Source organism: Colias croceus, chromosome 28 (assembly GCF_905220415.1).
Source record: "Colias croceus chromosome 28, ilColCroc2.1".
Lineage (NCBI taxonomy): Eukaryota > Metazoa > Arthropoda > Insecta > Lepidoptera > Pieridae > Colias > Colias croceus.
Genome location: NC_059564.1, coordinates 1,621,812 through 1,646,165, shown reverse-complemented (window position 1 = coordinate 1,646,165; position 24,354 = coordinate 1,621,812). Strand labels below are relative to the sequence as shown.

The window sequence follows — 24,354 nt, the reverse complement described above, 5'->3', positions numbered from 1 at the left end:
GCAAGATTCCTGAATATGTGTAGAATTTCTATGTAATGTAACGTTCTTGCAAATTATCAACGCGATGGCGTATTGCTCACTGAAAGTGCATTTGCCCGGAAAAGTTTGTTGATCCTTGCTCTAGGATGTAATCTCCACCAGTATCCGCACACGAACTTTTGTAATTTGATAAATTGGTGATGGCCGAGCCCTTCATTTCGGCCTTGTTGTCACCATTCACCAGTCACATTATTAAGTACTAGCTTTCCGCCTGCGGCTTCGCCCGCGTTTTCAAAGAAAAACCCGCATAGTTCCCGTTCCCGTGGGATTTCCGGGATAAAACCTAGCCTATGTTACTCGTGGATAATGTAGCTTTCGAATGGTGAAAAAATTTTTAAAATCGGTCCTGTAGTTTGAGCCTATTCATTACAATCAAACAAACAAAGTTTTCCTCTTTATAATATTAGTGTAGATGTAGATATGAACACTAATATTATCAGTACAAAGAAAAGTTATTCCCGACCATATAGACTGCATGTTTCTGCTTATATATGTAATCTACACTATTGTAAAGAGGAAAACTTTGTTTGATTGATCGTAATGAATAGGCTCATAAACTACTGTACCGATTTTGATAAAATTTGGCACAGACAATCTTTAGACCCTGAGAAAGAACATAGGCTACTTTTTATTGCGAAATATGTACCACGGGCGAAGCCGGGGGGGACCGCTAGTATAATATAATACTATATTTCTATCTCTACAACACAGTGAATCAGTGTGGGGATGACTAAATTGTCTAATTTTATGTATGTTTCAGTAACTTTTTATGTTTTTGTATAGGTACAATAAAGGTAGAAAATAAAACAGCTTATAGATCTTAACGTATATTCAAGCGATAGAACTAGCGTTGGACGCGATACGGGGCCACAAGTCTGCGCACTCCTTGGCCACGGGGCCGGTGATGGCCGAACCCTTCATCTCGCCCTTGTTGTTCACTATCACGCCCGCGTTGTCCTCAAAGTATATGAACACCCCGTCCCTCCTGCGGAACGGCTTCCGCTGCCTGATCACTACTGCTGGCATTACCTGGAATGATTATAAACAATTTGGAATATTATACAAGTAAAAGGCAAAAAAGTGTTCAGTTTTGTTACTTTTGGGAATTATTTTTGAATTGAATTAATTAGTGTTTTATTTTACTTTCTTTGAAGAAATATCTGTAAGGAATTTTATAATTCAGAATATAACTATGCCAGGCTATTTCAAGAGAATGTAAAAATAGAATAAATATGATACACAATATCTACTATCATATTCAGTTATTTAATAGTAGAATATAATAAATGATAACTACAATAAAGTTGATAGAACCCAGTTAGTTACAATATACACACATAGTTATATTTCTTTCTTATAAAAATCATTATGATATTAATTATTTACCAAAATATTAAATACTTTCCTCATCACAGATCATCAAGCCTTTGATAAAATCGCTCAGTCAGCCAAGGTGATATCAACATACTGTTTATAACAGCTCTGTTGGAAATTTAGCGAAACCATTGGTGTATCATCATTGCGATTTTAACATGAATTCTTTGTCTTATTTTAAACACTATCAGATTGCAATTACATTTCAATGCATTGATTTTTTGGTAAATATAACTTAATAAAACTATATATAAATGAATGACCATACTGTCAGTATTAACTATCACTTCATCAAATATTCTGGTCAAAAATCTTGATACATTCGTCTTTATTTCTGATCTAAAAACTGAGATTTTGAACCAAAACTATTTTTATACTAAAATTGGTAAATATTGAGACACACATGCATAAAATAACAAGATTTGTAAGTAATTCAACTATGAATAGGATTGATTCTGTGCCATTGTTATGTGAAAAATCAAAGTAATATCAAGTAATATAAGTAAAAATCAAGAATTTTGAAGTAAATACTATTTTTTTCAAATGACATTTCACAAAAAATAGTCACCCAACAATCAACGATGTTCCTATTCTAAGTTGATCATGTAGAAAGGAGAAATAATCACCTTTTTCCTGAGTTCTGGTTTACCCTTCTTGACGGTAGCTACAATCATGTCCCCAGATCCAGCAGCTGGCAATCTGTTGAGACGACCCTTGATACCTTGCACGGCAATGACATACAAGTTCTTGGCTCCTGAAAGTTTTAAGTATTTTTTGTAATACCAAGTTTCACATCACTACATAGTATAAAACAAAGTCACTTTCTCTGTCCCTGTCCCTTTGTATGCTTAAATCTTTATAACTACGCAACGGATTTTGATGCGTTTTTTTTTTATAGATAGAGTGATTCAAGAGGAAGGTTTTAGTATATAATTTATTAGGTTTTAGACAATGCGGGCGAAGCCGCGGGCAGTAAGCTAGTTTATTTATATAATTAATAGGAATAAAACTTACTGCTAAGAGGTGTATATGTTAGTTATTGAATATTATTGGAAAAGTTGCTAATGTTTAGTACATTAGTAGTAGTATGTTTGTTTGTTGTTTTAAGAACTTTCAATGTTTGAAATTTACAAAAAATTTGTCCAATAGGCTCTTCATATTGGTTTATCAATCGATGGTTAGCTTATTCCACATTTATAAATTATAACCTATAAGTAATGATAAATCACATCACATTAGTCACATTTCCATCACAATACGCAGTGTTTCCATGAGTTTTGAAAGTCAATGCAAATTAGGACTAGAAAACTTCAGACACAGCCAAGGAAAATATCATTATTAATCAAAACACTACAGTGTTTTCGATTGTGATCATCATTAGTTTGTCCAGTCCTGAGTGCATACATGACAATTTTAGGTTATAAAGAAAACAAAATATTGAAAATACCTGTGTTGTCGGCGCAGTTAATTACTGCTCCCACTGGGAGACCCAGTGAGATGCGGAACTTTGCTCCCGCGGAACCTCCACGTCCTTAAAAAGAAAAATACACCATTTACACATCGCACAAAAACATATCACATGAAATACAAAATACGACCGGAACGTGAAATAAACATGCAATCACATTTAATACAGTATTAACAATCATTTTTGAGTGTTGATTGCACATTATTTGATAATTTCACGAAGATTTAATCGGATTTTTTAAGAATTCACGAACCTCTCTTAGACATTTTGTTGTGTCAATTTAAAAAGAGGAATCTAAAAGAACGTCAAGTTGAAGTTTCGTTTTTGGATTGCTTTTATTTTCGTTCAGAAACCTAACTGTCATATTTACAGTGAATATAAGAACAAAATATGAAAAGAAAATTGAAATTATTAATTTAATAATTTTAATTGAATTTTTTCTTTAACATCAATCAAGATAAAAAGTTGATATACGATTTTTGAACGTAACTAGAACGTTTCGTTTTTCGCAAAATCCATATTCACATGTTAAGATTACTAGAATTGTGTGTTAATATTTTATTGGATAGTTGACTATTTAATACATATAGGGAGCAACTCATGAAATGTTTTCACGGTTAACGATTAAACATGAAACTTTGATTAAAGAACAAAAGACAAAATAATTTTATGTTCAACTAAAACTAAACGCGAAACGAAACGTTTTGAAAAAGTGTTTGTCATTTTGGTTATTCGCTTGTCATTCTGCCTGTACCCGAAAAATATTGTTGGTGTTTTGAATTCTATAAAATATTTATTATAGAAGTAAATTAAAAGAAATAAAATGGCATTCATGGGAGATATGATGTCCCCTGTACCTTTGTGGCATAACGGCCCGTCACCGGGATCTTTTTATAACTTTCCGGCAAATTCATCACATTTAGCTACACGTCCTTTACAAGATTTCAGAGCTCAGTAAGTATTTTATAAAATTATCTATAATGATCTTTAGTTTGATTCTAGAATTTTAAATAATCGTAAAGTTATGACTTATGTAAATGAAGATCATTGGATTATAATGAAGCAAGAAGGTTGAAGACTTTGTAACTTTTACAAAGACTTCTAAAGTATTCTTCGTCATGAATTCTATTAATACAAAAACTTCTTGAATATTAACCGAACACTAAGGATTTAACACACACCTACTAACCTGAAACATTCCTATCTATATAATCATAATTTTCTATTAACATTTTTATCATATTATAATATGGTCTCTCCTTTTGTACACAAGGGAAACAAACAAATAGAAGAGATATTTTAAACATAAGTAAATGATAATATTTAACTGGTATCTGAGCGAAGGCTTGAATTTATTACCTATATTGTAATATTTTCATTTTAATTAACATACACTTCATATTTAATAATTTACTTTTAATATTGCTGTACTTTATTACTGCCCTTTTAATAACTCTACATTATTATATGGCATAACTACCTCCACTAATTAACTTACCAAGAAACAAAAAAAAATCCTAACCTTAAAAACTACAACATCAAATCATCACCAAAAATTTGAATACTGAATCTCAATACAAATCATCACCAAACATTACAGTTCAGCCAGCCCCATCACAACCACCACATCAGTGGTAGCGATCAAGTTCGACAAGGGCTGCGTGATTGCCGCAGACACGCTCGGCTCCTACGGCTCCCTGGCCAGGTTCCGAGACTGTCCCAGAGTGATGAAAGTGAACGATCTGATCATGCTGGGTTCCGGCGGTGATTACGCTGACTTCCAGTACTTGAAGGATATTATTGACCAGAAAATGTAAGTTTTTAGCAAATTGCAAAGGTTTTACTAGTCTGAATGTTATAGTTATGATTTGATAATTATAATTTCTACTAGCTTACCGCCTGCGGCTTCGCCCGCTTTCTCTAAAACGATTTGAGATTTAAACTATCCTATCTCTCAAGTTGGATCGAACTGCACATGGTGTTCGAATTTTATTATAATCGGTTAAGTGGTTTAGAAGTCCATTGAGGACAAACATTGTGACACGAGATTTATATATCTTAAGATGTTACTTGCGTAATTTAATGTAAGAAGCATTCGGTATTTTGATACAATTTAATTTATTGAATAGACCTTAAGCTGTTTTTTTTATTGTTCATGTGACACGAAAAAACGCCTTTTACAATACATGCTACAAATACATATACTTAAACAAACTTGGAAATAATTGTTGTTGAAATCCAATACAACAAACAACATTTTTGCTATTGCATTATCTTCAAGATAAGTTGCTAATAACTAAACCACCATTTAATATAATTCCTCTTCATTAAACACTGATTAAAATAACTGAACATAATTTCTTCACAGTATTGATGAACAATGCATTGGCGACGGTCTACACTTGAAACCTCGTTCGCTCCACTGCTGGCTCACAAGAGTGCTGTACAACAAGAGAAGCAAGATGGACCCCTTGTGGAATAACTATGTTGTTGCTGGTATTCAGGTATTATTCCTTATTCTGAGTTTAGGTAAGAAAATGCTTGAGCACGCAGTCATTCTTAGAATTTATATAACAATATACATAATTGCAAGGCATAATATGTATTTTATCAAGAAATAAGTAGTTAGTGCAGTGTTAGCACAGTTTTATTTAATTCAAACTGCCCATTAAAGTGTTCGCATAATGAATGTTACATTTTTTTCTTATAAATGTATCTATTAATTATTATAGATGTTTAAACTATAAATTACATTTATCTATACTATATATTATATTAATTATCAGAGTATGTAAAGCCAATAAAATATGTATTAAGAGCCTAATTCAGCAACTTTTATTGATATATTTATAAAGGTTGTTTTAAATACATGTAGATTTTATTTTCTTTAATATAAATTATCAACTGTAGCTTTTAATATTAGAGCGGCCGTACACGGACTGCTCGAGCAGTTAACGGCTAAGCGACGTACACGGAATGCTCAAGCGATCGATCGTTGACTGCTCGAGCTGTCGCTACCAACCGCGTAGTTGACGGCGACTGCTCGAGCAGTCCGTGTACGGCAGTGAATGAATGTCTATAGTTCACCGCGCGATCGCGGCTTCAAGCTGTCGGTCTCAACTGCTTGAAGCAGTCCTTGTATGGCCGTCCTTAGTGCTATGACCAATTAATATTGTCTAAATTCCTATCTTTCTAATTACAGGATGGAGAACCATTCCTCGGTGCTGTAGACAAATTGGGAACAGCATATGAAGATGCGGCCATCGCTACAGGTTTAGGAGCGTACATGGCCACTCCTCTCATTAGAGACGCTACGGAAAAGGGAGTTTTGGATGAGGAGGCAGCTGTGTGAGTACATAAGTTGTAATAGTAAAGTCTAATCTATACTTATATTATAAAGCTGAAGAGTTTGTTTGTTTGAACGCGCTATCTCGGGAGCTACTGGTCCGATTTGAAAAATTCTTGTGGTGTTAGATAGCCCATTTATTAAGGAAGGCTCTAGGCTATATTATATCATCGCACTAAGACCAACAGGAGCGAAGCACAGCGGGTAAAAAACCAGCTTTGTCTAAAACCTAATAAATTATATACTAAAACTTTCCTCTTGAATCACTCTATCTATTAAAAAAGCCGCATCAAAATTCGTTGCGTTATTTTAAAGATTTGATCGTACAAAGGGATATAGGGACAGAGAAAGTGACTTTGTTTTATACTATGTAGTGATTGACAGTATATTAAAATTATTTAAAACAAATTTCAGAGCACTGGTCCGCAAATGTATGGAGGTTCTATTTTACCGAGATGCTCGTTCGTTCCCTCGCTATCAACTTGGAGTGGTGACCTCCGCTGGAGTGACTATACATGAGCCGGTGGAGCTCAAACATGACTGGTCGCTCGCACACATGATTAAAATGAAGTAGATTGATAATAAAGTGCTTTTTTGAAACGTGTGTTTTATTTTAAACTAGCTTTCCGCCCGTTTTATACGATACTTGAAACACTAAAAAAACTACTGGTCGCTTTTGAGTGAAAATTTACAGTTATTCCAGATTGATAATATAATATAATAAGTGCTTTTTTCGACTTGTTTTATTAATGAATTTGAAAGATGAGAATTGACTAAATAATTGAGAAATACGAAACATTTGAATAATTACCAGCTGTTCTTTGTTTTACCGGCGGTCAAAAGAGAGTATCTGTATCTCCGTGATCCGTCTATAAGCTCGTGCATTATTCTAGTGAATGCGCTTTATCAATGTTAAGTATCATCAAAATTCGTATTGGTTGTTTTCGCATGAAAGTGTAACAAAGAATTCAAATCTAATTACTACGAATACAAACGAAAAACTGTGAGAAAAAGTCTGGAAAGTTCAAGATTTAAATTTTCTATGGTTCGAGATTTTCTTGCAACTTATAGCGCTGGCTCCTAGGAGTTCTCATTGTTTTATTTAGAAATGTTAATTGTTATGTGTCTAGTTTGTAAGTTGTTTGTTGCAATGGGGCTGCCATGAACATTCGTTCAAAAGCCCAGAAATATATGATTAAAAAAAAAAAAACGATTGGGGTTTCTGTGGATAGTGCCCTCTAGTGTCACTTTTAAGTACCATTAGCTGATCCTGAATCGCGATGTACATATTTTTTGTGTCGCTAAGGTTATATACAGCATTTTAACCAAAGTAAGTGTACTCGCTTCGGCAGTACATATACTAAAATTGGAACGATACAGAGAAGATTAGCATGGCCCCTGCGCAAGGATGACACGCAAAATCGTGAAGCGTTCCACATTTTTTTGACAATATTATTTCAAATGATTGAATGAAAAACGTATCAACATAATAATTTATTCGTCAACACGAAGTGGGATGGAACTTTTTATGAAGCAAAAGTAGAGCACTACCACTTTCCCTAGTCCCTACGTGAAATCCCGTTAAACAGCCGGCGTGCAATAATATAACGGCTAAAATAAAATAATGTAGCTTATATTTATTATACTAGCTTCCGCCCGCGACTCCGTCCGCGCGGAAAAATTAAGATTTAGGTATTTTTTCTACGTATTTTTCCGGGATGAAAAGTATCCTATTTTATGCCCAGGATAATAAGGTATAATTAGGTATAGGTACCAAGTTTCATCGAAATAGAACCGTTAGTTTTCACGTGATGCCTGAACATACAGACAGACAGACAAAAAAATTTTTAATCACATATTTGGGTTTGGTATCGATCCAGTAACAGGGGCTATATTTTATTTTTTTTCAATATTTTCAATGTAGGTACAGAATTGACCCTTCTACAGATTTATTATACAGGGTGTCCCAGAAGTCGACGTCAAGCCGAAATTTTCTGAAAGGTTATGCCACACCAGTTAACAGAAAAATTGAAAAAAAAAATTAAGTCATGTATTTTGAAGTTATGGATTTTTTTATTTAATTCCAGTAAATGTAGAGTGTAGACCATGTGACAGTTTTTTCATTCCTGTTGTTACAAATATTTACTTTTTGCCAATTTTTTTTCTCTTACGTCATCCCGAATAGTGCTTTATGTAACCTGTGATCCTAAACCCTGTGCCGATCACTCCAACTTGTAGGAAAATGTAATTTTATACCGTACCAAGTTGAAGTAGTGCGAAAAATTAATTTTGAAAACTAATAATAATATGCATAATATTATCTCCAAATAATCACTCCCAGGTAGATTATTATTATTACAGGAAGAAAGTAGGTATTACATAACTTACATAAAAAATATATTGTGTAAGTAACTAATATATCTAGTTAATAGGTGATGAATGTATGTTTTTATGTAATGATTGTACCTACTTTCTTCCAATAAACTGTTAATAATAATAATCTACCTGGGAGTGATTATTTGGAGATAATATTATGCACCTATAGACACGTAATAAGTAAATTTTTAGTGTTTGTCGACTGTCGTGTACTCATAAGTGAATATTTACCTCCAAATATCTCGGTAATGTGACGCTTTAGGGTACTATGTTATTCGACATTTTTTGTTCGTCTATGTGTCCTCTATCCATACATACCACTTTAATCGTGCGCCGCGATTTTGAAAAAAAATCAAAATGGCGGCGGGTCGATATGCCAGCGTCCATACAAAAAGTTTCAAACCCCTTTTAATTTTCGTTAGTTCGATTCCCGGTTGAAACAAGTGAATTATTTTTCAACAAAATTTGCTTTCTCCAGTATTTCAGGGCCATCGAAAATATTATCCACACTGTGTGGAGTATATACTATATAATGAAAATTAAAAATAAAAGTTGCCAAAAAATGTGGAACGCTTCACGATTTTGCGTGTCATCCTTGCGCAGGGGCCATGCTAATCTTCTCTGTATCGTTCCAATTTTAGTATATGTACTGCCGAAGCGAGTACACTTACTTTGGTTAAAATGCTGTATATAACCTTAGTGACGCAAAAAATATGTACATCGCGATTCAAGTTTCATGAAACAATAAATGGCGTTCGATTGCCGAAAAGGCGCCATCCACATTATTTAATTGATGGATCTTTTCTAAAATATGAAAAACAAAAATTTTGTTGTTTTTGTGTAGTATTTAATAGTAGGATTTTAAAGTTACAATACTTTATTAAACTTTATTTAAATTATATTTATATTTTGAAGAGAATGTAAAATAAAACAAAGTGATATTTGTAGTATTATATTTATTTATAAATAATTAAATTCGTTGTAAAAATAAAATTCATTTACCTAAAATTATGGCTAGTCATAAATAGAAAAATAATAAATGCATTATTTACGAAAATATCAATTATTTACAAAGTTCTAAAGACTACAACGGACGGATAATATCATACGTATTGGCTCAAATTTTAACCTTATTTTACTTAATTATCTTATATAAAAATTGGAACACAAGAAATTAGAATTTCTATACAAAAAACACAAATACCTTTTGGCGATTATTTGTATATTATTATTTATTTAATAAAATAAATAACATTGTCGATTAGATGCTTAGAAAAAAATGCCTGTACATTAAGTTACTTAAGTTTGTAAAAGGCATTATTTTTAAAAATCATTATCGTTGTGTTTACAAGAATAATAATTTTTTATTATGAATAAAATAGTTTAAATGTTTTTAGCCAACAAACAATTTAAATACTATGCATTTGTTGACCAAATTCATTTTTTATCCAATAACTAAACTTTACAAGTCATAATAATTTTTAGGAAATATTTTCGTTGTCATCTCATTGATGTTTTCAATACTTTTAGAATTAAATAATAGAAACGGAGATCGTCTTTATAAAATTCTCAATTTTTTGATATCAAAATAATATTTTTTACAAATATTTTTTTTTTGGAGTATTTTTTCGTCGTTATACACCAAAATACTGGTAATCTACCGCTGTTCTATCCTTCAGTTATTATTTTTAATTAGCGGGAATACCGTAATAAATTAATATATTATTCTGCTTTTACTCATTTCTATGAAGCAAAAGTTGACGTCGTAAAGCAGTAATAAATCCAGTGTCGGAAAGTGATGGCGCTAGACGAACCACATAGCTTTGTCTTTTTCCTACAAACTTCGGTATTCGTATGTCACTGGAATGTGTAAAAAACGTATCAACAAAAGTTCTCTCACAAAAATCGTTATTTTCAATATAAAAGTCACCATTTTTGCGATTTTTTTCACATTTTAACCAGTATCTTCACAAAAGTCGTAATAATTTGAGCGTTAAAATCACAAAATTTTTTCAAATTTCGGTAAATCGTCTTTACAAAATGTAAAGACGATTTGTTGTTGTAATGTTTTTTTGACTGATAAAATCACAATTCTTGTGATTATTTTCACGTTCTAACCATTTATCTTCACAAAAATCGTAGTATTTTCCTTAAAATCACATTTTTTTGGATTTTTTAACAGTTTTTTCCATTTTTTTCACTAAAACTGCAATATTTGATTGATCCAATCTCTAAACTCGGATATTCTCGTATAAACACCCGGCTGGTTGGGTTCCGCACACCCAATACCCCATGATATAACCCCACCGAGTACAAAACGGTCGTCACGGTCCCGTTGTATCACCATAGGCCCGCCGCTGTCACCTGTGAATGAATGAATGAATGAATGAACGAATAAGTAAAATAAATAAACAATGTGTGCGTGTACACACGTAAGAAGTGAAACTTCTTTATGACCTTATTTTTCAAAAAATAATTTACTATATGCAACTTTACAGAAATACGTCGAATCACGCGTGGTAGGGATAAGAAAAAGCGAAAAATGTTATACTAAATTTTTTTTCAACCCCGATAATAAATAGTACGCAATGTACGCAATATGTAAATAAATTACTTTATTAAATAGGTAATTTCATCTGTGTTTTCATTCACATGATTAGTAGGTACACAATTAAATGAATACATTGCTAAATAATAATAAGTGAATGTCATAATGTACTAGTTTTAGTCATTAATTCATCTATACTAATTTGCTGAAGAGTTTGTTTGTTTGAACGCGCTAATCACGGGAACTAATGGTCCGATTTGAAAAATTAATGCGGTGTTAGATAGCCCATTCGTCGAGGAAGGCTCTAGTCTATACAGGGTTACTTGTAAAACACCAGCAACCTCGCAGGACAAGATAGCTAACATCATAAGTAATAACATTTGTTCTACGACTATTGGCATAACGCAATAAATTATTTTTAAATGATTTTTTAAGCTTTTATTGTACTCTCCTAACATTGGTAAGTCTATGTTCTATTCTTTAACGCGACGCCCGCGCACGCTTCTTCCCCCTCTGGTTCGCTTCTTGTTTACGTAATTTTTGGGATGCGCGTAGAGTTTATAATATTCAGACGGAAAATTAAATGAATATTTATTTTTGTATGAAAATAAAATCTAACAAATTATCATAAGTCGTAGAACAAATGTTGTTACTTATGACGTTAGCTATCTTGTCCTGCGAGGTTGCTGGTGTTTTACAATTAACCCTGTATAATATATATCATCTCGCTAAGTACTGCGGGTAAAACCGCAGAGCACAGCTAGTTAGTAATTTACAACTGCATTCTATGATTCACAATCGTTAAAGAGGTGACCAAGCAAAAGTTCATTGAATAATATATTAAAATTTGGTCTAAAAATTTTTTTTCTTCCAAAACTCTCACCTTCACAGCTGTCAGCGCCACCTTTCTTCCAACCAGCACAAATGAATATATTCGGTATATGTTCATTGTATCCCGCGGCTTGGTACATCGCTTCACACGCCGTGTTGTTGATCACGGGTACTTCCACTTCTTGGAGTACACTGGGGAGCGGGCCCTCTGAAAATAAATAAATAACAAATATTAATAAAGAATAGAAAAAATTCGATCACGAAGCGGGACTCGAACCCGCATCCATTCACGCCAAAACGCATATAATATGTATGTAATATTTCGGGACAATTTTCACACACGGCACGATCTGATCCCATAGTCCATACTAAGCTTTCAGCAAGCATACAGACGGCGGAAAACATACATATTTAATTTTAAATAAATACGTATAATTAACACCCAGAGACAGAGCAAACATCTATGTTCATCACACAATAAATATTTGCTCTGAGTGGGAATCGAACCTATGACCACAGGCTTGGAAGGCAGGGTTACTACCAACCAAGCCAATCGGTCAGTCAAGTAAATACATAATATAAGTCAGTACAAACTACAAAGATAATATCGTTCATTCGTTCACTAACACTAACCGTCATACAACCGACCCCATCCAGTCACGTAGGCCGTTTTGCCGACGTAATCGTCGTCATTGTCGGGCACACACACGGGGATAATGTTCGGTTGGAATGTCACTGGCTCGTAGAATCTGGTATAATATTAATTATTAATTAGTATTGAATGAAATTAAAAATACTTTATTGTAAAGGATAGCTTCTATTAAAAGTTAAAACATAAACGTCGCTAAAGGCGATCTCTCTCCGAAAACTTGTATTGATTCATCTATAAAGCATTATTTTTTTATTAAAATTGAAAAATCGACAAGTTTTGTACAAAATAATTATATTTTAGAAATATTATCAATATCCTTTGTAAAAAAATCGTAGGTAGGTACTTATTTTTTTAGTTTATCCGTTATACCAAAATTCGAAAAAACATCATCTTTTGTCTATTTTAAACGTTTTGGTCAACTTTACTAAACTTTATTAATATATTACTTTAACATAAAATCTCTCTACAATAAAACACTTACCTCAACAAAGCAAGATCATATTCAAACGTAGCCGGGTCAAAATGCGGGTGGCTAGCTATGATCTGCACCCGTCTCTCCGCGAAGCCATACGGTTCCTCCTCGTTCGCTAGATCGTGTTCACCAAGACGTACTAGTAGTTCTGATGGGGGTACACTGGGAAATAATTTAAATATAATATAGGGGTATGAAATTTTCCATAGAGAAAATTTATAGAGAATATCATTTCTATTATTTTATTTTATTTATTAAAATCATCCAACATCGATCACAACAATACTTATAGATATGGTACGTTACAGTAAGGAAATTTAAAAAATTTGACAATTGTGATAAACAATAATTATGGGATAACACATGTTAAATAATTAAATTTGAGTCAAATCACTAAGAGATAGACATAGCAGAAAAAATAAATAAAATTAAGACAATACCTTGAAGTATTTACGGATTTTATGACAATTGTCGTAAAAAACATCAATAATAATTTATGAACAAACGAAATGAATGAACACATTCATCGTTCTATTCTACAGGAATGATGGGAAATACTGAACTATGATGATATAATATCAAGAAAAGGATTAATCGCTGCGATACATTTTTATTATAGTAACTAGCTTCCGCCCGCGACTCCGTCCGCGCGGATGTCGGTCTTCGCGTGGATGGTTTATTTCTCCATTTTGAGTAACTCTGACAATGCCATGCATGCCATGCCTTTTAAATATCTATTGGACCCAAATACGGCTAGACCTATAATCATACGCAACGTGTGTTCGCGGTTCTACAGAACAACGTCTATGGATAAAGCTGAAAAATTAAGATAAATTTTTTTCTACGTATTTTTCCAGGATAAAAAGTATCCTATTTTACGCCCAGGATAATAAGGTATAATTATACCAAGTTTCATCGAAATCGAACCGTTAGTTTTCACGTGATGCCTTCACATACAGACAGACAGACAGACAGACAGACAGACAGACAGACAGACAGACAAAAATTTTTTTAATCACATATTTGGGTTTGGTATCGATCCAGTAACACCCCCTGGTATTTATTTTTTCAATATTTTCAATGTACAGAATTGACCCTTCTACAGATTTATTATATGTATAGATTATTATTTTCCATAGAAAAACACACACACGTACCTATGTAGGTAGTAGGTACTCAATTCTGTGTGACGTTTTTTTTCAACATAATATTTCAACAAATATTTTATTAGTCACTTTGTATTCTGATTGCTTACGTACTGAGTATTTAATTTGGATTAAAATAAAAATTATTTATTTAACAAAAACTAGTGAACAGGAAGGAAATACAGATAATATCATAACATAAAACCCTACGTGTCATAGACTTCAGACATGTGACCTTTAACAAGGACGAAGGTTATAGTTTTATCTGAACATCTTTCTGTAAATTGCAATATTAAGATTATTTTTAATTTTATTTTATAAGTATTTTTTAATGTATTATGATCGTAACCTTGATCGTAACATGTGTTTATGGTTATGTAAATACTAATACATAATTATAATATAAAACTTCCAAAATTTTTAACTAGGTACATAACATTATCTAAGCCTTTTTTCAAATTTAGACATACCTATTATTATTATTATAAAAATAAATAATGAAATGCATGTTTGCCTAATTGTAATTAGGCTATATTAAATCTGGTTAATTCTTTTTCTCAGTAATTCAAATACATAATAATTGAACTATGAAGATACATTTTATTTAAATCGTAATCAGTATTAGGCTGGTTGCAGAGCTTGACCGACCGTCAGTGCGTACCGTCGGTCCTGACGATACGCATCAACAATATGCGCATGACAATTGACAATACGCGTGCGTATGGTCAGTCTAGCTATGAACGGTTTTATGAATTTCCATACATTTGACAAGCGCGACTGAAGTACGCACTGATGGTCGGTCAAGCTCTGCAACCAGCCTTAATATTTTATTTTCTATATTTAAACGTTTCTACATTATGTATTTTCCGTATATATTATTATATGGGCCGATCCCGGCGGCACTGCAATGCCGGGCCGACCCGTGACGGGAGTGGAGCGAGCCCCGAACATCCCGTCGGATTACAAAAATCAGTTTAATATACTGGTCCCGCTGTGCGGGAACTTTCAGATATTAAGCTGAAAAGAACAGATACTACACTTTGATCTTAGCCAAAAGGCCGAGAAGCGATACCAAAATTTGGTGTTAGGGCTTATTTACTAGCTCGGAAAAAAATTACGATAGCGCGATCTACAAGCTGACAGAATGCTGCCAGCGCCATCTGTTTTTTATATTGTAAGTATATACTCTCATTAGGAGTGGTAAAAATTTACGTTAATGTAGCATTTATTATAATGTTATGCTAAGGTCAAGTGCACATTGCAGTAATTAATGCATAATACAACGGCTATTAAAAAAACGATTAGTGCATTTTTTATACATGATGAAAATTGCAATGACCCGTTTTCATTTATTATAAATAGATTTTTAAAGTAATTATATGCTTTCGTTTTATTACCTGTTCAAAATAAATTACGACGTTATCTATTTATTACTTAGAGCTGCTCTAAGACTTATTAGTTATTATACCAAAAATATAAGCTAGAAGCTACAACAGTTTACTATTATCTACCTCACAGATAAGATCTATTGTCTGTGATCTACCTCTATACACATTACACACGTTCGTTGTATCACAGTATAAATATTATTTTCATATATTTATATCTACTCATTATATTCCTTCAACGTTAAAGTTCAGCATCCTTACTCCCATAAAACAACTTAATTACAACCAAACCATTAAAACACAAAGTGTTAATCAAATACTCACTGTTCCACACAATGCGCAGCCGTAATTGCCCAATTTTCGTTCAACAACGCCGCCCCACACTTGTGCAAGTACGTCGACGTCCTGTACTGCCGCAGGGATATCTGCCACGGCCACTGACCGAAGCCCGACTTGGCGCCTCCAACTATACGTCCTTGCGGCCACATACGACGACCGCACACTGCCAGAAGCATCAACGTAGAATTTATTATCATTTTTATTTACTTTTTTTTACACACCAGCCAGTAGGTACAGTGTACACAACTATTTTTAAACACTAGTCAGTAAAGGAAAAAAAGAAAAAAAAAATGTCTGTCATAGATTATAGAACGCAACACTCAAAATATTTAAACGATTTCAAAATGGAACGTCTTCATTCGAAACAAAACAATGTTTGTGTTTCTGCTAATGATAATTTAAGCCCGTTAAATGTAGTGAAGTTATTTGAAAAATGTTTAAATTAGTGTTACACAGTAGGAAGTGTTTTTGTTCACAAAAATGTCCTTAAAGAACCAATTTGGACGCTGCCGTTACGAAACTGAACTGTTTTTACACAAGAACAATCTGTGCTCAACGTAAGTATTAAAAAGTATAATCATGACTGCAAAGCTACGGATAAGCGTTGCCATTTTCGGTAGGCCATTGCCCGATTCAGTGTGCCACGAATCACAATACACTTAAACTTGCACTTGTTCAAATATCCAACAGGTTTCACTTCCTTACACAACAATAAAGGAAAATTATAATTGACACTTTTTCATTTACATAATCAATCACTTAATATTAAATTCATTAGGTACAATTATGTATTTCCCAAAACATAACATGAACCTCATTACAGCAATCAAATTAAGTTCCCGCCAAAAATAAAAAGTAATGTTTTTTTTTTCGAAATTTAAAATGGTCGTTCCGATACACGTCCTTGCACCTTGGCCGTATTCACGCGCGAACTCTGACAGCTCAAGTCATTGTTTGTAATGTGTTAATGCGAAACATATAATATTTTTATTGTTATTTACGCACGGGAGATCGCGGTTACATTTGTCGGGCTTTGACCGTAGCTTTGGCGAATGCAAATTGGTTTTTCGAAAATTGTGGTCAGAATTTTTAATAGGATATTATTGTTAGGATTACGCAATATCTTCATAATATATATAAATCTCGTGTCACAATGTTTGTCCTCAATGGACTCCTAAACCACTTAACCGATTATAATAAAATTCGCACACAATGTGCAGTTCGATCCAACTTGAGAGATAGGATAGGTTTTATCCCGGAAATCCCTCGGGAACGGGAACTATGCGGGTTTTTCTTTGAAAACGCGGGCGAAGCCGCGGGCGAAAAGCTAGTATTTTATATGGAGTTATTCAACCAGAACAGCACTATTTTAAAATAAGTCTTTCTTATCAGATTGAAAGGAAGGAAAAGATTTCATTTCAAGATTATTATTTAAATGCTTCCCTGGTTTGTTTTTTTTATGATTTAAATTTTAGAAGTAATTTAGTTCGTAAAAGATATTTAAAAATTCAATGTATCAAGTAGGTCGTTAGGTACATACATTATACAATGTCTTTATAAGCGATTTTAAACACAATAAGGTAATATTCATGATAATTTTCTCGTAGTTTCTCGCGGTTTCAGCACGATGATTTATTGCACGCCTCATATGCGAAGCGTTGAGGTGGGTACTACTGTCACTTCGCGCAAAACATCTGATTTTTCAAACTTAAAATGTCTTTATGTATCATACATTGCACTTGTAAGATAATACATACACACACATATTAAGAAAAAACACTATTTTTAACGTTCATGATATTTTTGATGTCATTTTTGTTATTTAAACTAGTTAAAAAACAGTTTAAAAAAGTTCTGTCTTGGACGTCCGTGTGTCTGTATGTGCGGATCCTTTTTCTTGTTAACACGATAGCGACCGAAATACTTTACTAATCGAGTCTTTTTTTTTCTCTTACGCTTGAGTATGCTCAGGAATAGAACCCTTTCATTTTTCAGGGTCTGATTCGATGTGGTTTAATTGTTATTAAATAAACAAAAAAAATATCGACTTTTTTTTTTTTTTTTTATAGTGTACTCAAAATTCACCATTATAAACTCGATTCTTTATACTATAAGCCAAGGTTTAAAAAAATAAGTTGGTAGTCAGTCCCTTAAACCTGCGCAGTTTCACATCTAGGTGGGGGCCACAAGAAAAATAGCTCAATTATTACGGTACCGCTTTCTTTACTTTTCCAAATGTTTTATTTTATTTCATTTTTATATATTTTATAGTCACGTACTCTTTATAAATAATCAATTTTATTGTAAAGGATGAGATTATGAGGCGTGCACTTTTGGATTTTCCAAACTATTTTTATTTTTTAATGCCTAAATATAAGTAGATAATAATATGATAAATAAACTCACTTTACTCTTGATAAATGTATGATTTTTTTATCTTTTTTAAACGATTTGTTTGTGACCATGATAATAAACCTCTTCTATTATTAACCAAAACCGCAAGAATAATCTTCATGTGGTTGAACACGGAAGTTAAATGGTTAAGCTTATATTATGTAATTATTGTTAATGAGACTGTTAATTCTTTGTTTATATGTTTGTACCTATGGTTTGTACTACCTATACCTACGTAAGTATATATACACGTAATTGTGCGTAATACTTTTAGCTATCTGTATAAATTTTGAATACTTAGAGAAGCAAAGTTTAAAGTTATAGTTAAACTCGTTTTATCATCAATTTCTTTTAAACAACCATTTTTCTCCTTTAAGTAAATATTTTTTTCTATTCTAAAATAAATATTTATTTGTTGACCGTACAAAGAAGTTTTTTGATATCGAGGTTAGGTCAAGAAAATGGCTAGGTACTTAATTACAATGTAGAGACTTTATTTGCGATTGAAGATCATTAGAAAATGTATAGATAATTCTGTGTCATATAGAATTATAAATTTATTTATTTTTTGTTTCGATGACAATTAAAATATATATAACTAGCGGTCCGCCCCGGCTTCGCCCGTGGTACATATTAACGTTTTCTCTACATAAGAACCATCCTCGTACTTCAAGGAATATAATAAAAAAAGAATTATCGAAATCGGTTCAGCCGTTCTCGAGTTATGGAATTACAACGAAAAGTGGCATTGATTTTTATATATTAGACTAGCGGTCCGCCCCGGCTTCGCCCGTGGTACATGTTTACGTTTTCTCTACATAAGAACCATCCTCGTACTTCAAGGAATATAATAAAAAAAGAATTATCGAAATCGGTTCAGCCGTTCTCGAGTTATGGAATTACAACGAAAAGTGGCATTGATTTTTATATATTAGATATGTATTGTGATTAAACAACAAATATATATGCTTACTATCTTTATAATTGGACGTGTTGAATGTTGCTTCTGTGGTTGTTGTTACCGTTGTTGTTGATTCTGTCGTGTTGCTTGTTTGTCCTGAAACATAAATACAAACATAAAAACAAATATACAGTCCCTTCACAGCGCGAGTTACGGCCCTGCCTTCATACAAAACTGCTGAATACGCCGTTCGCACGGGAATAGAATGTGGGTGCGATTTCCCTTAGTTAGCATCCAAGCTTACGTCTTTATAATTATTAAAAATGTATAAATTCATTCTTTGACTCCGGTCCGCATCGTGCGGACATGGGTGTAAAGTCTCACTTTAGTAATTAAATGTAGTTTTTAAGTATATCTGAGTTTCTTTTGGGGCCTCCGGCTGCGGGACATGTAATTGGCGCAGTCGGTAGGATCCTCAAAAAACGTGGCATAGATAGTAACCTTGCTATCGCTACGGAGCTGGGGATCCAGAATCTACGGTTTCTGCGGCCTGGAGGCTAAATCAAACATCGATCCCGAAAAGTAACCAGATTAATTGGTAAGTACATAGAATAGTTCTGTGTTGCTTCCTTTTACTAGTTTATACCTATTTTTAGTCCTAATTTCCTTTCCAAGATTTTCCATTCGTGAAAGTCTAATTCCCGAGAGCACTACATGGAGTTAGGCTGCTCGATGACTAGGTTTAGATAATAGTAGAGATTTACTTTAAAATTAATTAATTATATTATTAACTAGATTAGATACTTATTAACTAGGTTATAAAAGTTATATAAGTACTACTGAAGGTAGTGAATAGCTTAATTTCTTAATCAATGATAAATTTCATGACTTACATTTCGCTTCATGATTCAGTAGTAACCACCATAGAGGATAAAAAAAATTCTACAAGCTTTTATTCGCGGCTTATAGGAGGCCTTAGGCTCAAGAATTCAATATATGCGGTCGATTTAAATTGAAAAAACGTTTAAAAAATTGTGACAATTAAATTTTTCATTAAATTTAATTTAATTGAATCATTAGAATTTATGTATAAAGAATTAAATGCATCTTATTTACAGAATAAAAATAATTTTAATAATTAGTAAAAATGATAGAAAAGAATTTAATTCGAAACCCATTAGAGATTACCTTTAACACAAAATTACATATTTGAAAATGCATGAAATGAATATGCATGAATTATATCCACCTGAGTACGGCCCTGACTTTTATTCCAAGAATTATTCGTATTACAATATAGTGAAGCGCCTTATCGGTATACCACATACATATGATCCGAACTTTACACACTATGCTAGTAATAGCTTTACTGACTGTGAAGATTAAAATCGATCATCATAGGTATTACCGGTATTAATTTGGGTTGCAATGATGCTATAAATTATAAAATATGAAAATTTCATTTAAGATTTTCAAAAAAAAAAATCAGCATTTAGTTTATATATCATCTAATGATTTAAAAAAGCCATCATAGTATTCTTTCTTAGATATTGGAAAATCATTTAATTACATTATTTACCTAATTCAATTCTAAAAAAAAATTAAATGACTATAATCTTATTAGATACGTTAAGTTAGCTAATCATCATTCTATGTTAGTTATGGAAACAGTTAGGATAATGATTAAGAAATTAGGTAACATTTATAATAAGAATAAAATATAAGAATTAAAAGTTAAAAGATAGGGAATATTATAATATACTTAAGCCTGGATACTACTTTTCGAATAAGCAAATTTTAATAGGTAATTTTTAAATTTCCATTAGTTTCTACAGATATTCTTGATTTATTTCATTTAGCTATTTTTCCAAATAAGAATAGGCAGGCCCTCATCCCTTCCTATCCCTATATAGCAACTAACAGTAACTCATTCTTGTACATAGAGGCTGAATGCCCGAAGTATAATACATTACTTACTATATTTACCACGCTCATTTAAAATCTCACTATAAATGCAACAAGAGGACTTCGTGATACTCCAAGGTATATTCTTATTAACTATACCTACTGGATGTATGTTCGAGTCGGAGAATTTCAAGATCTATAATGTAAAAGACAAAATTAAGGAACAGCCACTGACTGAAGATACGCGGTACATATATCAAGGACATTAGAAATAAATATACAAGATACGCAATTCTCAACTCAGTTAATTTGGAAGAAACCCCTATCTATCGCTATAGAAAAGGATCCTGCAATATATCAAACAACTATCCCTATATACATAATTCTGGTTGGTGCAGTCTTAATTTTGGCCATTTGGTACACGATGTGACGCAGATCTACACATACTTTATAGAGGACCACATATTATGAGCAGATGAGGAAGCAGATGAGCCCCAGCTTCCAGCAACATTTTTTCACAATATTCAAAAATGGTCGCTGAACTTCGGCGGGAGGAGTTACGGCCCTGCCTTCATACAAAACTGCTGAATACGCCGTTCGCACGGGAATAGAATGTGGGTGCGATTTCCCTTAGTTAGCATCCAAGCTTACGTCTTTATAATTATTAAAAATGTATAAATTCATTCTTTGACTCCGGTCCGCATCGTGCGGACATGGGTGTAAAGTCTCACTTTAGTAATTAAATGTAGTTTTTAAGTATATCTGAGTTTCTTTTGGGGCCTCCGGCTGCGGGACATGTAATTCGCGTGAAAACGAATTTTATAGATTACATTTTCACTATAAAGTATAGTCAATGCAGACGAATTTTATATTCGAAATTCATTTTTTTATTTAAGTGAATTTTTTAATACATATAAGACTGTTTTAAAATAACTATATGTACATACTTTTAGTTTGAATAATAAATAATAGTAGACTATAGTTGCGCTATTAATACGTATTGCATATAATAGTATCAGTACTTCAACGATTTACTTACCTTCACTAGCTGTTGTTTCGTTCAGTGTAACATTGGCCGCAACAACAGATTCTGTTGTTGGCGGTACCGTTGGCGACAACGTCACATTCACCGTGAATTCCAACAGTTCTGTTGCTGGCGTTGATACTGTTGTTACAGGTGTTGCAACACTTTGTGTTGTTACATTTTGTGTTGTAACGCTTTGTGTTGTTACACTTTGTGTTGTTTCGGATTGTGCTTGCGATGTGTATGACTGTGTGAGCACTGTCACGGGTGCTTCTGTTAATGTTGATTCTGTTGTTGTTGTTGTCGATGTTGTTGTTGATGATTTTGTTGTTGTATCTTCTTTTGGTGGGGTTGATAATAGCACCCAGCCGTCTGGCGGTGTTATGGGTGACCATAGTTCTGTAAAATAACATTCAGTTACTATAATTTTAACAAAACAACAAATGATTATTTTTAGTCAAGTTTCAATATAATCTATATCAATTATGACTAAATTTTTCCACATAATATTGAATAATAACTATCAAAACATTTGAGGTTTGCTTAGTTATGAAAAAGATGACCTTACGTTATTATTATCTACAAATACGAAACAAACAGCTTTTCATATAACACGGTAAAGCTTGATACCTATTTTAAAATAAACACGATTAAAATCCATAGACAACTAAGGCAAATGTTTTTTTTAAATAATAACCCGTAATAATTATAATAACTAAAACTATAAGCTGTAGAGAACAGTCCTTTGTTATGCTCTAGTATTCTTGACCCCTTGCAACAGTAATTTAACATTTAGCAGCTTAGAAACAAATTACATTGTTAATTGCAACATCTCATCACGGCGTAATTATGGCTAAATTATACGTAATAACTATACTGTAGTTTGTATTGTTTTGCTGTCGTGTTAGTTTGAATCTTGTAGTATGAACAGATTTTTTTTGTCGGAAAAATCTAGTCTATACTGTAACTGTATTTGATTTGTTTTAGATTCTACTAGATTGTTTGTAAATACGTACTACAACTGACGAAGTTAATGTTATTTAAACAAATACAAAGTTAAGTATAAACATGATGGTAAAACTGAATTTTTTATAGATGATAAATTATTTTGATTGGAAAATAATATGCCGTGTTTAGACTTCTAAAACCTCAGTTGCCTAAAATCTATATCTTTTCTTTCTTCTATCCATATAGCGCATTAAAAAGTATTATTTATTTTATTTATTTATTAAGTATTATATCCAGTGTAGGAGAGGGATGGCGCTAGGCGACATATATAGCGCTGTCATTTTTCCATACTGCTAAACACCATGGTTTGGGGGCAAGACGCGTCAAATGAACCTTAACGCACGATTTGTGAATAAAAACGAACAAAAGCATGACCTTTAAATTGATAATAGAATGTGAAAGTGATTTCGCCGCAGTGACCCGGCGTGGCCCGGATACGTGATCTGACTGTGGGCATGATTATTGGCTTCACAAGACTTAAGGGAAAGGTTTGAAACGCAGTTAGACTTAAGAAGGTTCCAAACGCCAGTTAAATTTTTAAAAAAGTTGAATTTTCAATTGACGTATCGTTGCATATTATTTTATTTTCGTTATGGCAATGAATACTCTGTGACACTATAATAATGAAGGCAGTCAAATAAAAAAAAGACATTCGTAACTAAGGGCGTATTCAGAAAGAAAGCTTGAAACTTATAAGCGCTTATAAGCGCTTATCGGCGCTTGTCAGTGCTGGTAACCCGCGCAGGAAAATATTATATTATGAACATGACAAGCGCCGATAAGCGCTTAAATAAGTTTCAAGCTTTCTTTCTGAATACGCCCTTAGAGGCTTTCAAATATTTTCAAGTTACGTCTTTATTAACCGACTTCAAAAAAGGAGGAGGTTATCAATTCGGCCGTTATGTTCTTTTTTATGTATGTACACCGATTACTCCAAGGTTTCTGAACCGATTTACGTGATTCTTTTTTTGTTCGATGCGGGATGGTGTCGAATTGGTCCCATTTTTTCCACAAATTTTATTCGGATAGGATAGTTTTTATTTTATGAGCATTTTTGTCTGTATTTGTAAATGTTGCAAGTGTAAGTTTGAAGTCGGTTGTTTTTAACGCAGTTATCACTTGTTTACTAGTTATTTCTTGATGT

At 32.9% G+C, this 24,354-nt stretch overlaps 3 protein-coding genes and 3 non-coding genes across 6 annotated transcripts in view; 2 read left to right on the top strand and 4 right to left on the bottom strand.

Moving 5' to 3' along the window:
• Positions 1-853: 853 nt before the first annotated feature.
• LOC123704183 (60S ribosomal protein L23) lies at positions 854-3,251 on the bottom strand. The gene is made up of 4 exons (XM_045652494.1): positions 3,135-3,251; positions 2,861-2,944; positions 2,040-2,167; positions 854-1,068 (listed from the first exon to the last, which is right to left on the bottom strand). The coding sequence occupies exons 1-4, from the start codon at positions 3,145-3,147 to the stop codon at positions 871-873; spliced, it is 423 nt and encodes a 140-aa protein (XP_045508450.1). The 5' UTR covers positions 3,148-3,251; the 3' UTR covers positions 854-870.
• Positions 3,252-3,601: 350 nt separating this feature from the next.
• LOC123704182 (proteasome subunit beta type-4) lies at positions 3,602-6,827 on the top strand. Its single transcript, XM_045652493.1, has 5 exons — positions 3,602-3,835; positions 4,482-4,694; positions 5,250-5,385; positions 6,084-6,229; positions 6,642-6,827. Exons 1-5 carry the CDS (start codon positions 3,705-3,707, stop codon positions 6,799-6,801), a joined length of 786 nt encoding a protein of 261 aa, XP_045508449.1. The 5' UTR covers positions 3,602-3,704; the 3' UTR covers positions 6,802-6,827.
• Positions 6,828-7,563: 736 nt separating this feature from the next.
• Positions 7,564-7,670, top strand: LOC123704235. The gene has a single exon (XR_006753106.1). It is a non-coding gene; the product is annotated as a U6 spliceosomal RNA (small nuclear RNA).
• A 1,491-nt stretch (positions 7,671-9,161) lies between these two features.
• LOC123704234 lies at positions 9,162-9,268 on the bottom strand. Its single transcript, XR_006753105.1, has one exon. It is a non-coding gene; the product is annotated as a U6 spliceosomal RNA (small nuclear RNA).
• A 322-nt stretch (positions 9,269-9,590) lies between these two features.
• Positions 9,591-24,354, bottom strand: part of LOC123704053 (serine proteinase stubble-like) — a 34,364-nt gene continuing 19,600 nt past the window's right edge. The window contains exons 4-10 of the mRNA XM_045652312.1: positions 22,218-22,601; positions 19,346-19,429; positions 15,964-16,141; positions 13,116-13,268; positions 12,616-12,731; positions 12,035-12,190; positions 9,591-10,967 (exon numbers count right to left, since the gene is read on the bottom strand). Of these exons, the coding sequence (XP_045508268.1) occupies positions 10,804-10,967; positions 12,035-12,190; positions 12,616-12,731; positions 13,116-13,268; positions 15,964-16,141; positions 19,346-19,429; positions 22,218-22,601 (1,235 nt within the window). The 3' untranslated portion in view covers positions 9,591-10,803. The remainder of the gene's footprint in view (positions 10,968-12,034; positions 12,191-12,615; positions 12,732-13,115; positions 13,269-15,963; positions 16,142-19,345; positions 19,430-22,217; positions 22,602-24,354) is intronic.
• LOC123704231 lies at positions 15,129-15,321 on the bottom strand. Its single transcript, XR_006753101.1, has one exon. It is a non-coding gene; the product is annotated as a U2 spliceosomal RNA (small nuclear RNA).